Raw genomic sequence first — 16,743 nt, 5'->3', positions numbered from 1 at the left:
GATAGGCAAGAAAAAAACACTCATAATTGAATTTCTTGAGTTTGTCTTGGCTTTTGGACATGCTAGTATTTCTTTCCTACTGAAGCTTTCCTGACAAAACTGATGAAGCTTCTTGGATGAGAAACAAAACGTTTTCTTCTTCCTCAAGGGAAAAAAACCAGTCCAGTTGCCTTTGGGGGGGAAAAAAACCACCTTTGAGACACCTATGACCTGCATGACTGAGACTCTCCACGGACATTTGCTGAAACTTTGCTTTTTCCCTATCTCTGGGGGATCTTGGAACTGGGCAAAGCTGTCCCTCAAACTCAGAATTACATATCCACTAAGACAGGATCCTCAGTCCATCACACCATTCTAACAATCAGCTGGAAAGTGACTACATCCTGAGCAGTCACAGGACAGGAATTCCTCTTTGGTTGTGGGATTTTGACCTGTTGCCCAATACTGGCAGTCCTCGACTTACAACATATATACATTATACATACGCACACACAGGAAAAAAGTCAACAGATTGAGCTAAATATTACATTAATCTTGAAATCCCTCTGACAGCCATCTGTTATTGTATTTAATACGTAAAAAATCCACAAATGGTTTCCAATTTCTTATAAAACTGTCTAGTCTATTATCTCTAATCAAAGCAATTAATGTTGCCATCTTTGCTAATTGAATTTTAAAATCCATTCTTCAATGGCCAGCATCTCTCTTTCTTTCCAGTGCTTGGGAATGTACGATTCATTCAGCAGGCATCGTAATACCTATAAGCGTTCGTTTTTATTAATATTTGTATCTTTAATATTTTATACGTTGTCATTATTATGTTTATCCAGTATGTTTTAACATATTTACAAGACAGCCACATGTGATAAAATGAACCTAGATTTTGATTACATTTCCAGCACTTTATACATTTTGCTAGTTTATCAGGGATCAAATACCAATGATACATCATTTTATATATATAAAAAATTTCAAGCTATAATTTAATGTAAATTTTAGTCCATTGGTTCATACATTCTCCCATTTATCTAGCATTATGTTATACCCAAAAGTCATTAACATATTCATCTTTCAGATTCATCTTGATTTGAGTAACATTTTATATACTTTAGCAATCAAGTGGTTATCTCCAGAACATAAATTAACATCAAGTTCAGATTTAGTTCCTATGAAAACAACTTTTTTTGTAAAGTTTAAATCTTTCAAAAATTCTATAATAATTAAACCAATCACAAACAAATCCTTCACTTACTAATTGTCCTCTTCTCTTTATGTTGAATCTCTCTTTTTCAAATATCAGTAAGTCCCGATATGTCATTCATTTACATTCTGATACCGTCTCTGTTCTATGTAGAGCTTCATGAGGTGATAGCCAAAGTGGCAATTTATCAGCTAATCTTTTATACTCCCACATGCATGCCCAATTGATTGCCTAATAGCATGAATCTTAAAACCAGGGTTAACTTTTACTTTGTCATACCACAGATAAGCATGCCACCCAAATCTGAAATCAGAACCTTTGAGGTCTAATAACCTTGAATTTTTTAAAGTTCTCAAATCTTTTAGCCATACCAGACAACAAGCATTGTAATATAATCTAAGATCCAGCAGACCCAAACCTCCTTTGTCTTTAGAATCCTGTAGCAGCTTCTATTTAATCCTTGGTTTTTTATTATGCCAAATAAATTTAGATTTTTTTTTTAATTTGATTTATATGCCGCCCTTCTCCGAAGACTCAGAGCTGCTTACAATGTGCTCAGCAATAGCCTTCATCCTTTTGTATATTTATATAAAGTCAGTTTATTGCCCCCACAACTGGGTCCTCAATTTACCTACCTTAGAAAGGATGGAAGGCTGAGTCAACCTTGAGCCTGGCGAGATTCAAACCTGCAGTAATTGCAGGCAGCTGGTCTTAATAACAGGGATATATCTTTCTGCCACTGTTTAAAAGAAAAATCTCTAATCAATATCACTATAATCTGGAATAGAACTAACATTCTAGGTAGTACATTCATTTTAATTACTGAAATTCTTCCCATTAATGACAAATCTAATTTTTGCCATCTATTTAAATCCAATTTTATCTCCTTCCACATTTTAACATAATTATTTTTGTAAAGTTTAGCATTTTCCTCAGCAAGAGTCACTCCCAAATACTGTACCTTTTTCTCAACTTTAAAATCAGTTTTAAATTCCAATTTCTTTTGATTTTCCACAATTATATTCTTGGTCAATATTGTCATCTTTAATTAATTCATTTTTAAACCCCCAATTTCTCCAAACATTTTGATCTTCCTCATAACATATCCAATGTTCTCCAGTGGGTCTTGCACAATGAATCATCAGCAAAAAATCCTGTTTTGTTTCTTTCTGAATTTCACATGGTTTTGTCAAATCTTCATTCACTATAATCCAAGGTTTCTGGAATGTATAGATGGACTCTGTATAAAGCCCAATCCAAAGTCCATCTTTTCCACTACTTTAAAAATAAAGGCCAGTTGAAGTTGTCAAATGCTTTTTCTCCACCTAGAAAAATCAATGCAACCTGTTTGTCACTACGTTGGCATAAATTTTCAATTACATTCAAAATTACCCTTACATTATCTTTTAGTTGTCCTTTAGGTAAGAAGCCACACTGGTCTTCGTGTATATAATCCTATAAAACTTTTTAAAGTCTTTCAGATAGAATAGATGTGAAAGTTTGCAATCATTATTAAGGAGAGAAATTGGCCTGATAGTAACATTTACTATCAGTTACAGTAGAAATGAATGCACCATTGGGAGACTTGAAAGAACTAGGAATCGATCAACATGGAGAAGAATCTTACCTATCTGCACTAGAAAATAACTTGATGGCCCATAATGGTTATCAGTTTGTCAATCTCTTCCTTTTGAGTGAGCTTTGGTTTCAACACTGGCCTGCAATTGGGAAATGGAAATGTGGTAGCAGAGACTTGTTAGAACTGAATTTTCCTACCAAATGTTCTGAGGATAGAAGGACTAAAGTGTAAAGAAATGGCTTGGCAGATGTAGCAAGCAATTTGTATTCTTGATCCCCCTCTCTTGGTTTGTCTGACAAGCTGTTTTCTTCTTGCTACTTGCAGAGAGGAGTGTATCCAGCATCCTTTGGGCCCCAAAAGAAGCCGCTCAGTTGATGAGGAGGAAAACCATAACCAAGGTATGCTTGGCTCTAATTCTGGGGTTTTAAACCTCTAGTATTTCTAGTCTTCAGGATATGTCAAATCAAACTATCACAAGTCACTGACCCAGATTTTGTTTAGAAAACAAAGTCAGTATCTAATACAAACTATAATGGGACAGATCTTTAAAAAAAAATGACAAAGACCTGAGGTCATGCGTCGCTAATTTTCCTGTCAGATTGCCCAAGTTCTACAAGCTACAAATGTAATGTTTGCTATTTGTTAAGTTGGATCAAACATAATGCTGGTTTAAGAGGACATTTGCTGTGCCCTAACTGAGCTCTAAGTGACATCTTGATATTTATTTATTATTAAATTTATATGCGGCCGATGTCACTAGCAAGCAACTCTGGGTGGCTTATAACAGCAATATAAAACATTAAAACAATAAATAAAAGACATTTCCTATTTATAATTTATGTCAGTAATTCTTTTAAGAACTGCTATTGCCAGGTCTTCTTCCAGGTGCATTAGCATCTTGTGTTATTTGTCATTTACTTGATGTTACCAAGCAGAGTAAAAATTATCTGTCGGCATAAGATATATCGGACCATGAGGCTGAAAGTGGGCTTTTAGCCAGTATTTGGGTCTACATGGCCATGCGCTTGTTTCAGTTTGTAAAAAGCTCTGCCTCCAAACATAGAACAAAGTTAGTCATACATTTTGCTACCTGAAGTACCTTTCTTAAGAAGCCTACTCTCTCCAATTTTACATAGTTGAATCCTGGATTTAATTGTGCTCTGTGCCAGCATTTTACGTTCAATAAACTTTGTTATTGGAATATATGAACAAGTGGCAGCAAGTATTCCCAGCACCACTTTTTATCTATCCTTATTTTCACATTTGGCTTTGGCACTACAGATTCCAGTGATGAGGATGGACCACGTCCCTCCAGTAAAAGGAAGTGCCTGCGAATTGAGGAAGATGAGGACTGAGGGAATCAAAAACGTCTCTCCTAGCATGTCAATAAGACCAGTGAAACCAGTCACCTCAAAAACTGGAATGGGCAAGATTGAGAGCAATCAGCATCTTCAGATACTCTGTGCACAACAGTGAAAATATTAGGGAAAGAATACAGAAACAGAACTTCTATATACTGTAATTATTAAAAATCTATATGATCACCAATGTGGAGGGAGTAGAATAAGAGAAGATCTGATAAACTTCTGCTCTATGATTAGCTACAATTGTTGTTAATGCTATTGTGACAGTCAAGCTTTTAAATTGCTCCAGGTTTGTATATAACTGTTGTTGCCTGCCCGCCCTTGCTTACCTGGCCTTCCTCGGTATTGTTTGCTTAAGAGTCACTAAGAATCATCCTTACCACCTAGATTGTCAAACAAAAAAAGTGACATACTGGCTTTTCACTGTGTTTGGTTTGTTTGTGGATCTGCCTCTTATGTCTCTGGTTTAGCTAAAATACCATGAGCATATACGGTATGTCACATTTTGCCTTAATTACCTGAACACATCTGCTGTTTATCTGCTTTTTTTTTTTTTTCTGTTTGTGAAATTCATTCTCAAGGGGAAAAAAAGGAACTGGAAGTAGGCCATCAGCAAGCCTTGCTAAAAATACAGCAGTAATGGGATGATGATACAAGAGATATTAAAGATGTAATTGTATATGCATCTCTGATATTTCGGCTTTTCCTCCTTTGGTTGGAGTTGTTTTCACATTGAATCCTTCTGAAATCTGCCCAGTGTCAGCAGGATGATATATAACAATTGTGGATATTTGTGGATGTCTTTGTTGTATTTTTATATATATTTTTAAAAAAGAACATTGATTCTAAAAAATAAAGTATAAAATATGAGATTTCTCTGCCTTTGTCCTGCATGAGTACTTAAAACAGCCAGAAGATCTGAGAGCTTGCCAGATATGGAGAATCTTGTAGAGGATTATTCTACTCATATTTCTGTTTTGCTTTCAATAGAAACAGGGTGATTGTAGTAATTCCTAGTATTTTCAGGCTCAAACTGTGTAGGGGGTGGGGGGTTGTCCTCATTGCAATTGTGAGCTTTATTTCCTACTTAAGGAACAAGTTTGAGGAGACAATTGCTGTCATTATGCCTTTTTCTAAGCCCACCAGTGTTCCTTAAATTGGATTTGTTTTATCCCCAATTCAGTTAGTTCCTCTCAGTAAAATTGGCAAGGCAATTATGAATTAGCAGGCATGCTGTCATTGTCACCGCAGCTAAGAAACTATTCCTCACTCACTCCATCCAATGCCCTCTATCCCATGCTTCTTTTTCTGTGGAGCGAAGCTAACTCTGGGACCTTTACACCTCACATGAAACATAAATGCTGTTTAATTTGGGATCCCTTCAGTTTCCTGGGAGTTCAGGGACGTTCATTTTTGTAGCTGAGCTCCACATAAAACAGTAAACCGAACTGCCACAGTCTGAGTAGTGTCTCTCTCTGATGTTAATTTATTAAAATAGAGTTACTCTAATTAAAGCAACAAAAATCTCTTTTAGATTTCATGTTGTGCCAGATGTTGTAGAAGTTCTATGCTATGTCACATGGAAGTTTGCTGCTGAGGCAAAACGACAGCCCCCTTTGCTGCCATTTCTGATTTCAGGTAGTTCTCAACAACCACAATTGAGCCCCAAATATCTTTTGTTTAGTGAGTTTTGTCTCATTTTACGATTTTTCTTGCCATATTTGTTAAGCGAATCATTGCAGTTGTTAAATTAGTAACACAGTTGTTATGTGAATCTGGCTTCCCCATTGACTTTGCATGTCAGAAGGTTGCAAAAGGGGATAATGTGACCCCGGGATGCTGCAACGGTCATAACTACGAACGAGTTGCCAAGCATCTGAATTTTGATCACGTGATCATGGGGATGTTGCACTGGCTGTAAGTGTGAAAAATGGTTATAAGTCACTTGCTTCAGTGTTGTTGTAACTTTGAACAGTCACTAAACAAACTGCTGTAGGTTGAGCACTACCTGTATTGAATGTACACAGTTTAAGTCATTATGAGTGGCGATTCATGTCCTGAATTCCAAATGCAGCGACAGTAGGATACATCAATCTTAAAATGGGAGAGGTTGGAAGAGAAGGGTGGCCGGACAAGAGGCTCTTACTGAATGAACTAATCAAAAAGGTCTGATAAAGGATTAGAGATCAGAATGGTTGACAGTCCCCTCATTCCACTGTAACTCCAGATGTTGTAGACATGAATGTTTGTTCTATACAAACAAAGCAACTGATAGGTATGCTGTTCCTCCTTGTCTTCCCTTAAAGCATTACTCAGCACTGCCTGTTTCTCCCTCTTCAGACAAGTAAGTCTGGGGGCTTTGGCAGATTAAGAAAGAGGTCAGAACTTTCCAGGGGCACAGAGTGTTGCAATGAGGTTTGCAGATAAGACTGATTGCCATAGATAAGGGTATATAAAGACCAACTTTAATCAATACTCAGTTCACTCTGGAGCATTTTGTGTTTGTGTTGCCTGCTAAATCAGGTAAGTTTCTCTTTCCCAGGGGAGGGAGTGGGAGAGGGAAGGCATGCAATAGCTGTCAATATGAGCAAAGAAATAGGTTAATTTGGGAATGAGAATAATGTGTCACACTGTCAAGCTTGCGTTTCATTTCTGGGAGATCAGCATCCAGGGAAGAACCATAGTGGCACATTAACATAGCTGGTAGTAGCAAGAAAACGGCTTAAATGTTGTGAATTAATGCAGACCGCTTCACACAAACCAAGAAGTTGCTTTTTGCTGCACTAACTTCGTCATCTTTTCTTTGAATTATAAAACAAATTGGTAGATTAACAACCTTGTTTTTGTCAAAGTTTGCTCCCTGTTCATTATTTGAGCATGAGGAATATGGTTCCTTATTTTGGAAAATGTAGCCCTGTGGTGTATGTGTGATCTATTTATATACCGCCTTTATTATTTTTACAAATAAGGCAGTGAACAGATCTAACACTCCTCTTTTCCCTTCAAGAACAATAATCCTATGAGCTGGGTTGGCTTCAGAGACAGTGACAGGCCCAAAGTCACCCAGTTGGCTTTCATGGCTAAAGCGGAACTTGAACTCATGGTCTCCCGCCTTCTAGCCTGATGACCTTAACCACTGGAAGGATATGTTCTCAGCCAACTAAATGAAGATAGATATCTAATTCTCTTTTGAGTGGGCAAGTCTGCCCTTAAACTGGATTTAGCTTATCAAATCAGACCATTGAATTTGCATTTTCCCTGGCTAGCAAGCAACTTGACTGTATCAAGCCAAGTTCCACTTAGATTGACCCGAGTCCGGTGGATTGCCCACATGCAATAGAAGCCATTTTGTCATCTTCACCTTTTTTGCTAATGGTAGTTTTGTCCATCTTAGCAAGCTGTCCTGAGAGCTCACTAATCTCTAATTTACAAGGGTTTCCAGGACCTCCCTCAGTGTTTGGAGAGTTAGTATCCATACAGAGTTGGACTTCTGTCCTTTTTTAAAAGAGGCTTTTGGTGAGGGTTTTCTAAGGAATTGTGTTCTGGAGCATTGTTACTGTTTTTCTTGAGAGAGAGGAGTGGGCAGGAACAGACTATCTGCCCTGTAAGCTCTTCCCTCCCGTCCAGGTAAGAGCAGAGAAAGTAGGGGTGGTATAGGTAAAAGTACATATAAAAAGCTAAAAATATCTACCAAAACAATCTAAAAGAAGGGGCATGAGTAGTCAATGCGTGTAAAGGAGCATGGAAAATCAGATCTGTCACAATATAGAGCACTCTAGAATGGTGAATTCACTGTTCATTAAAACTACTTTATGGCACAGGTCATTTTGTGATAGTTTTTAAGTATTGCTGTGCAGAACCGGGCAACATATGTTGTAGAAGGGTTGGTACCTGAAAGCAGCAGGGATGTAAAATTGTCCTGTGCACCCTGGTATTTATGCAATAATGGGGAGATGAGGTTAGTACAAATGCCTCTGTAATATAGATACTGGAGAAATACACATTCTGTTGTTTGTGCAACTTGAGAATTACAGGGCATTGTCTCTCTGGGTGGGGGATCTTCCTGTATTGACTTTCAAGGATAGTTGAAGGGAGGGCATATTAATGTGCTAAAGGCGCTCTAATAGTTAAACACTTCAATATTAGTTAAGTATGCAGTTGGAGACCTGACTAGGTTTGTGTCTGTTACACACAATGAGTGCTTTGGCTTGATCATATCTCATGCTGAATAGAAGGCCTGGAGAGAAGCTCAAGGAATTCAGGCACCAAAAACCAATAAAAACATATTATGATACCTCCTAGTAGGTTATTTTTAATTCCTTACCTACGGACAGAATCTTGGCAAACTAAAGCCGAGTTACCATCCTCATAAAGCACGTACTTCGGAAGAAGTTCTCTTCACCCTCTTTCTCGCACACCCTTAGTGTGAGAGTTCACACCTATCCCCTCTGGAACACATTCCCTCCCTCCTGCGAATCCAGACTACTTTCCATTACAAAGGTTAGGTTTTAGTTGTCATTGACTTTTTCCAGATGGACTGAAAATTATCCTTCATACTTAATGGAGCAAGGCCAAAGGGAAAAAAGGAGTAACCTTAGAAATTTGGCCTGAATAAGTTCTGATGGTGCAAAATTGGAGAAGGAGCCAGCCATTATTGCCAATCTCGGCACCATAGAGAAACTGTCCTATTGGCCTCTTGTGGTAGTGACCACCTCTTGTCTTGAGGATTTTAAGGATAAGAGAATCTCTCACCATTCCTATTAATATCTGCAGTATGCCGTTGGGTCAGGTCATTCATCTGCATGGGATCATGAGTGTCCAGTGATATCAAGTTGTACATCTCCACCCCGACCAAGTGATGCTCCCAAAGTGCTTTCCACTTTGGTGGAAAGACTGTGATGGTCTACTTAGGGGAGAACATGATTCAACCCTGTCAAGCTGATTGGTTGTGATTTGCAGATTTTTCTGGGGTGCACTTCTTCAACTTGTGCACCAGTTTCTCCCACTTCTGGATTGGAAGGCCTTGCTCACATCAATTGATGCCTTAGTCATTATTTTTACAGTTGGATTACTGCAACATGCTGTACATGTGGTTGCCTCTGAAGCTGCGGTTGATCCAGAAAGCAACCCTGAGGGCAGTGTTTTGGCATCTCTCATTATTTCCATATAACAGTACTGCTCTGAGGCTTTTAGGTACAATCCAAGGTGCTGGTCATTATCTATCAATCTGCCCCACCACAGCATAGGAACAGAGTCCTTGCAGGACCACCATTTTCCCATTGTTTCTGCTTGTCCCATCAATCTAGCAGATGGCGCAGGTGTCAGGTCCTTCCATTAAATGATGTCATCTTGTTGGACTCAGGAATTTTGCCTTCTGTGCTTGGATGGCCACAAACCTATTAGTCTTTCATTAGGCTCTGAAGATCTGGTTGTTTGTATTGTAGATAGGATTTTAGCATTGGAATGTATTATTTAACTCAAGGATCAGGATATTGTTTTTAGCCACTGTTTTTTTTAAATGTTTGCATATTGCCCAAGCGTGGATGGCTTTCTGTATTATTTAAATAAATCAATAAATCAATTTCTTCCCATTGTAGCAGTGGCCAGAGAAGCTGACATGTACTTATCACCATCTCTAATGCTCGTGACTTTCCTTGGCCTCCTACCACATAATGGATTGGGAGGGCAACCAGTGACTACAACTGAGTCAAGAAACCACGTTGAAAATTCCATCTCGGATTCCAGCCTTGCTTCTCTCCGCACTTTGCTCACTTCCATCTCTTCTAATTCCACCCAGTTGCCTGAAAAGAAGGTTTCTTGCAGCGACTTAATGCCTGATACCCTCGAACATTTTGACAGTGTTCCTCGACCAGCCCAGATTATGATTCAAGCCACCCTGGTGCTTGCCTTGCAAAATGCAGGTTGCAGCCACCATGCCGAAACCCTTGGCCTAGTGCTGTACCAGGAACTGGGGCAGAAAGATGCAAGTGGCCTCCTGTTGACAATGATAAAGATCCTGGACACAGCTAAACCTACAGGTGAAAATACAAGCTTTGCTGCCCTACAGTTCAATTTGGACCAGCTAGCCCAGAAACAAACCTCGCACTGCCGAGGCCTGATACAGGTTGATAGAGCTCTCCTGCATGGCCAGGTGTACCGTGAATATAAGTGGTTTTCAACAGCTGCTGACGCCTGTCACCGTTTGGGGAATGTTTGTGGAGGAGTTATCACCAATGGGAGCAGTTCCTTCCAAGTGGTGCTTAGAAATGGTAGCTACTTCTGGCCACAGCAAGGTTCTCATTCCTGGCTTCATCAGTGCCACACGCAGGCACGCATGCGACGTTCATCACCAGAAGACTGTGTAAATGTAACGGAGCAAAAGGTACACAAGATTTTGAGGTTCATACCTGGAGTCAGCACTCTATATAACTTCGCAACCAGCATATATTACTATGCTCAAGACTGCATTGACTTGGCCAAGAAGCGTGCTCAACAGGGGGCCGTAGATCTCGGTTTTGATGCCTTGGTTGCTCTCTCTGGGGGGGCTGGGACTCCCTTTAGGATGGGGGTTGCTATGGCAGTGAAACAAGTGTTCATAAAAGGTGTGGAGGTTCTAATTTTTGATTTTCAAAAGGAAGAGCAACCACTATGTCCAGTTCCCAACAACGTCTGTGCATCAAATATCAAAACCTAATCCAAGCATTCTCAAACTTTGCACTGCTACAATCACCTAAAATAATAAATGAATATGTACAACCCATCCAATAAAATTTTATGATTAGATTATGTTTGAGTTAAGTCTGAGCAAGAAATAAATCTATCTCTAAAATAATTAAATTTTAATCTATATAATTACCATGATTCTTTAACTTGATAGGTTCAGGTAATTAACCGAGGGCCAGAGCAGGGACCAAAGATTGATATCTGAATTTTGACAGCCCTAAAGCTTTGATTATCCAAGTCTGAACAGTTTTTTTTTAGAAAGAAAAAACAAATATCAGCTTTGGAAGCCATATTAACCTCGGAAGCTTCCACGCTGCCACCTTCTTGAACTTGGGAAAGTAGGAGGGGGGATTTGATAGAGCATTCTTCTTTTTGGTCAAGGTCATGATACTCCTGCACCTGGAGGAGTGGTTGCAGAGGTGTCTCAAGTTGGGATGGATGGTGATTGGGCCATGTGATGGACTGATGGGTGCAGGGCCTGGAGATGGGGTTTTGATTTATTGAGGGAAAACCCAGAACTCTAAGATTCGGGTTTTCCCAGATGTGCCAGTATACCTATTCCAATAAATGAAGATTTTGAGATGAAGCTTGTCTCTGAGTTTTTAATTGGAGTTGGGTCATTCTGGAACGCTGACATTAACCCAAGTCCCTAAACCAAAACCGGCACCCCGAAAGGGGGCTGTCTGGGATGCTGAGCCCCAGCGCCGACCTAAGCATTGGGTGGTGCGAAGACTCAGAGAAGATGGAGGAGAAAGAAGAGATCGATGAGGGAACCATGGGGATCGATGCCGAAGGACTCATCGAGACCCGGTATTCCCCTTCTGAAGAAATGGTGTGAGCCCTTGAGGCTGCGGAGATGACCTGAAGGCTAGATGCTCAGCTCAAGGAGTCGGATTCCTGGAAAAGTTGCAAGTCTGATCCAACTCCAGAAATGGGGACGAAAGAAAGACCGCTTGAATATCATGCCACCTCCAGCTCACTGAAGTCGCCCCACAACCAGAATGGAGAGAGGGGACAGCACTGGGGTCCAGAAATTCCCGAGACTGGAACCTTTTGCCTCCATCTTGAAGCCAGTCACTGACTGGGCTCCCGGAGTATTTTGGGCTCGAAGTAGACAGTTATGCCCTGTGGTCGCAACCTCCTCAAGTGAGATGGAGCTTAACACAGCCTACGTTTACTTTTCCTGATCCAGGACCTGCCAGCGGAACTAGGGCACGGTAACTTTCCACACAGCCAGGGAGGATCAGGGGATCGGATCAGCGCAACAGGGCCAAACAGCAGTGGGGAGATAGCAGATGCAGCCGGCATGGGGACCGCATACGTATACACTATTTTAAAGAAGCCATTTATCAGGAAGTCAGGAAAGCATATGGTGTCCGAGGGGTGCTAGAGCGACTGCAAGACTGGTATACCATGTCCATAGCTTTGGATAGAGAAATCAACCCACATCGCAAACCCTCAGCAGAGAAGCCACCCCAGAGGACTTTGGCTAGACATCCTCTTTCTAAACCTGCTGAGACCCCTCCTTCTCAACTTACAGGGAACAGCAACTGCTACCATTGTGGACAAACGGGTCATCAAGCTTCCAAGTGTGTGGCTCCTGTGCCAGTTCCACAACCACACCCTCCCATGGCCACCAGAGGCAGAACGGCTTCACGAAAGCTCTCAGACACCAGCCAATTTGCCCAACAAGCCATACAGGTTCCCCTCCCCACCGAAGGGAGCAAGGAACCTCCGGCCAAAGGAGCCCCTCCCGACAAGCCTATCAACAACGATGACCCAATGGTGAGTGCAGCCACCCCCACCCCCTTTTCAATTAAAGTGAAATTGGTGGTGCCTAAAACTGGGGACAAAGGAGAAGTATCAGCAGTAATAGATACAGGGTGTACCAGATGTTTAATTGGGCGTCCAATCATTGAACAATTAAGAATAATAACTACAGCCCTAAAATGCCCAATTAAATTTGAACAGATGCATGGAACGTTAATTGGAGGGGTTCCAGCCACCCAAATTACAGAACTTGTTAAATTAGAAATGGGGTTGCATTGTGAACTTATATGATTTATAGTAGCGGCAAAAATGTCAGAATCCCTCATATTAGGGCTTGCGTGGCTCGACAAATGGGCCCCTGCTATTAAATGGGAAGATGGATACCGAAAGATCATAATTGGCGTTGGCCCACTGCCCCCAGTCCCTCCACCCAAGAGACTGCCAAACTATAGGAACAAACTGCCAGAAGCAGCAACAGCCGCTTCAGACTCAACTCCAGGCGAGCCCCAGATCCCTAAGGAATATAAAGACCTAGCCAAGGCATTTAGTGAGAAGGAATGCAATATCCTTCCCCCTCATTGAGCCACTGATTGTGCCATTGAATTAGAACTTGGGGCCAAGTTACCAAAACCCAGAATGTACTCCATGACACCTGCGGAAATAATCGAGTTGAGAAAGTACATTGAAATCAATTTAACCAGAGGATTCATCGAGACTGCAAAATCTAAAGTGGCAGCCCCTGTATTGTTTAAAGAGAAGAAAGATGGGAGGCTGAGAATATGTGTTGATTTTCAAGGTGTTAACGCAATTTGCATAAAAAATACCTACCCCCTTCCCCTAATGAAAGACTTGCTGAACCACTTGTCAAAAGGCAAGATCTTCACCAAGCTAGATCTAAGGGAAGCCTACTACCGAGTCTGCATGAAGAAGGGAGAAAAATGGAAAATAGCTTTTAACTGCCTGCTGGGCAGCTTCCAATTCCAAGTCATGCCTTTTGGGCTTCAAGGGTCCCGCGCAGTATTCATGCAGCTGATCAATGAGGTGCTACATAAACACCTGTATAAAGGAGTTCTAGTTTACCTAGATGACATTCTTATATTCAGCGAAAATATGGAAGAACACATCAAGCTAGTTCAGACAAATACTGAAAAAGCTCTTGGCAGCCAAACTTTATACGAAGCTGTCGAAATGCGAGTTCCACAAGGAGTCCTTGAACTACCTGGGCTACTGGGTGTCTAATCAAGGAATCGAAATGGGCCCGAAAAAAGTGAGGGCTGTGCTAGGCTGGCAACCCCCACGAACAGGTAAACAACTGCAAAATTTCCTGGGGTTTGCAAATCTTTATAGACAATTCATACCTTCCTTTGAAATGTTACACAGTAAAGCTGCTTAGAACTGACAGGTACTATTTACAATCTACTAGCTTCCCTGATCTTTGTCTAAAACTGTTTGAACCCATCTATGAATTGTCAGAATTCTATTGTCCTATGCTAGTTTCTAATTATGGCTGGAAAAGGAGAGCATCATTACTCTAGTATCCTTTACTATTTCCACCATTTCAAAGAAATGTAATCAAAGGCCGCTCATGACAGAACAATGGTGAATGAGAATGTTTTCTCAATAAATATTTCCTTTAATATTTAATACTAGTATCAGCAAACTTTGGGGAAGGGGATTGCAAGGTTTCAAAAAAACAAACAGCTATAAGGATAGAATGAAATGCTGGCTGTTGAGGGAACTAATAATTGGGAGAGGTGGAATAGATTAGACAAGCTGGATTTCTGTACTACAATCCTTTATACAGAATGTTTTATTATAGGTCTCCCATCTTTGAAAAAAATGGCGAGGGGGAGGATAATGTGTATATAGTTTAGTATAATATTCCCAGAGTCCTCACTGTTATATGTGAAGACTGACAGTTAATCAAGAATCTCACCAGGAATCCTCTCAAAAGGAATACTCCCTTGCTTTTCTTGCTATGAAATTAATTGTTCAATTCCAGTGGAATTAGTATCATTTATTTTGATATTTTAAGGCTGTCTTAAAATGTCTTCCAAAATGTCTCTCCAAAATAAAAGACAATGCAACTAAAACTTAACAAAAATTCTAGTTTAGCACAGTGGTTAAGATGTTAGCCTAGAAACCAGACTTTGAGTTCTTACCTTCATCTTACCTTCAATAAGCTTTATGATATTGGAATATATGAATAAGTGGCAGCAAGTATTCCCAGCATCATTTTTTATCTATCCTTTGGTTCACATTTGGCTTTGGCACTTCAGATTCCAGTTATTTTTATTAACTACATTTCTTTTTAATGTTTGCATGTTGCCCAAGCATGGATGGATTTCTATATTATTTAAATAAATCAATAAATCAATTTCTTCCCATTGTAGCAGTGGCCAGAGAAGCTGACATGTACTTATCACCATCTCTAATGCTCGTGACTTTCCTTGGCCTCCTGCCGCATCATGGATTGGGAGGGCAACCAGTGACTACAACAGATCCAAGAAACAACATTGAAAATTCCATCTCGGATTCCAGACTTGCTTCTCTCCGCACTTTGCTCACTTCCATCTCTTCTAATTACACCCAGTTGCCTGAAAAGAAGGTTTCCTGCAGCGACTTAATGCCTGATACCCTCGAACATTTTGACAGCGTGCCTCGACCAGCTCAGATTATGATTCAAGCCACCCTGGTGCTTGCCTTGCAAAATGCAGGCTGCAGCCACCATGCCGAAATGCTTGGCCTAGGGCTGTACCAGGAACTGGGGCAGAAAGATGCAAGTGGCCTCCTGTTGACAATGATAAAGATCCTGGACACAGCTAAACCTACAGGTGAAAATACAAGCTTTGCTGCCCTACAGTTCAATTTGGACCAGCTAGCCCAGAAACAAACCTCGCACTGCCGAGGCCTGATACAGGTCGATAGAGCTCTCCTGCATGGCCAGGTATACCATGAATATAAATGGTTTTCAACAGCTACTGACGCCTGTCACCGTTTGGGGAATGTTTGTGGAGGAGTTATCACCAATGGGAGCAGTTCCTTCCAAGTGGTGCTTAGAAATGGCAGCTACTTCTGGCCACAGCAAGGTTCTCATTCCTGGCTTCATCAGTGCCACACACAGGCACGCATGCGACGTTCATCACCAGACAACTGTGTAAATTTACCAGAACAAAGGGTACACAAGCTTATGAGGTTCATACCTGGAGTCAGCACTCTATATAACTTCGCAACCAGCATATACTACTATGCTCAAGACTGCATTGACTTGGCCAAGAAGCGTGCTCAACAGGGGGCCATTGACCTGGGTTTTGATGCCTTGGTTGCTCTCTCTGGGGGGGCTGGGACTCCCCTTAGGATGGGGGTTGCGATGGCATTGAAACAAGTCTACAGAAAAGGTATGGAGGCTATAATTTTTGATTTTCAAAAGGAAGAGCAACCACTATGTCCAGTCCCCACCAACGTCTGTGCTTCAAACATCAAAACCTAATCCAAGCATTCCTAAACTTTGCTCTGGTACAATCACCTAAAATAATAAATGAGTATGTACAACCCATCCAATAAAATTTCTGATTTGATTATGTTGAATCAACATAATTTATTTCTGAGGAAGAAATAAATATATATCTAAAATAATTAAATTTTAATCTATGTAATTAAACTGCTCCAGGTTTGTATATAACTGTTGTTGCCTGCCTACCTGCCTGCCCTTGCTTACCTGGCCTTCCTTGGTATTGTTTGCTTAGAGTCACTAAGAATCACCCTTACCACCTAGATTGTCAAACAAAAAAGTTACAAACTGGCTTTTCACTGTGTTTGGCTTGTTTGTGGATCTGCCTCTTGTATCTCCAGTTTAGCTAAGATACCATGAGCATATACGGTATGTCACATTTTGCCTTAATTACCTGAACACATCAATATTGGTTTCTGCTGTTTATCTGCTTTTTTTTTTTCTGTTTGTGAAATTCATTCTCAAGGGGGGAAAAAGGAACTGGAAGTAGGCCATCAGCAAGCCTTGCTAAAAATACAGCAGTGATGGGATGATGATACAAGAGATATTAAAGATGTAATTGTATGCATCTCTGATATTTTTGCCTTACCTCCTT

At 40.6% G+C, this 16,743-nt stretch overlaps 3 protein-coding genes across 7 annotated transcripts in view; all 3 read left to right on the top strand.

Annotated features, from left to right (window-relative positions):
• The window catches only part of TIMELESS (timeless circadian regulator), a 56,179-nt gene extending 51,163 nt beyond the window's left edge, over positions 1 to 5,016 (top strand). For all 5 annotated transcript variants that reach the window (XM_034412371.3, XM_034412374.3, XM_034412375.3 and 2 more), the window contains 2 exons: positions 3,105 to 3,178; positions 4,062 to 5,016. In XM_034412371.3, the coding sequence (XP_034268262.2) occupies positions 3,105 to 3,178; positions 4,062 to 4,135 (148 nt within the window). In that variant the 3' untranslated portion in view covers positions 4,136 to 5,016. The remainder of the gene's footprint in view (positions 1 to 3,104; positions 3,179 to 4,061) is intronic.
• Positions 5,017 to 6,379: 1,363 nt separating this feature from the next.
• Positions 6,380 to 10,888, top strand: LOC148115352 (apolipoprotein F-like). Its single transcript, XM_087886877.1, has 2 exons — positions 6,380 to 6,667; positions 9,742 to 10,888. Exon 2 carries the CDS (start codon positions 9,762 to 9,764, stop codon positions 10,836 to 10,838), a length of 1,077 nt encoding a protein of 358 aa, XP_087743003.1. The 5' UTR covers positions 6,380 to 6,667; positions 9,742 to 9,761; the 3' UTR covers positions 10,839 to 10,888.
• Positions 10,889 to 14,282: 3,394 nt separating this feature from the next.
• LOC148115351 (apolipoprotein F-like) lies at positions 14,283 to 16,218 on the top strand. Its single transcript, XM_087885052.1, has one exon. The coding sequence runs from the start codon at positions 14,952 to 14,954 to the stop codon at positions 16,125 to 16,127; it is 1,176 nt and encodes a 391-aa protein (XP_087741178.1). The 5' UTR covers positions 14,283 to 14,951; the 3' UTR covers positions 16,128 to 16,218.
• The last annotated feature ends 525 nt before the right edge of the window (positions 16,219 to 16,743 follow it).

This window comes from Pantherophis guttatus, chromosome 2 (assembly GCF_059756535.1).
Source record: "Pantherophis guttatus breed Tessera chromosome 2, ASM5975653v1, whole genome shotgun sequence".
NCBI lineage: Eukaryota > Metazoa > Chordata > Lepidosauria > Squamata > Colubridae > Pantherophis > Pantherophis guttatus.
Note: the sequence above shows the minus strand (reverse complement) of the source record. Positions and strands in the feature narration are given on the sequence as shown.

What these genes read in the sequence shown, in the direction of transcription:
- LOC148115352 (XM_087886877.1), top strand. Translation starts at nt 9,762, where the DNA reads ATGTACTTATCACCATCTCTAATGCTCGTGACTTTCCTTGGCCTCCTA.
- LOC148115351 (XM_087885052.1), top strand. Translation starts at nt 14,952, where the DNA reads ATGTTTGCATGTTGCCCAAGCATGGATGGATTTCTATATTATTTAAAT.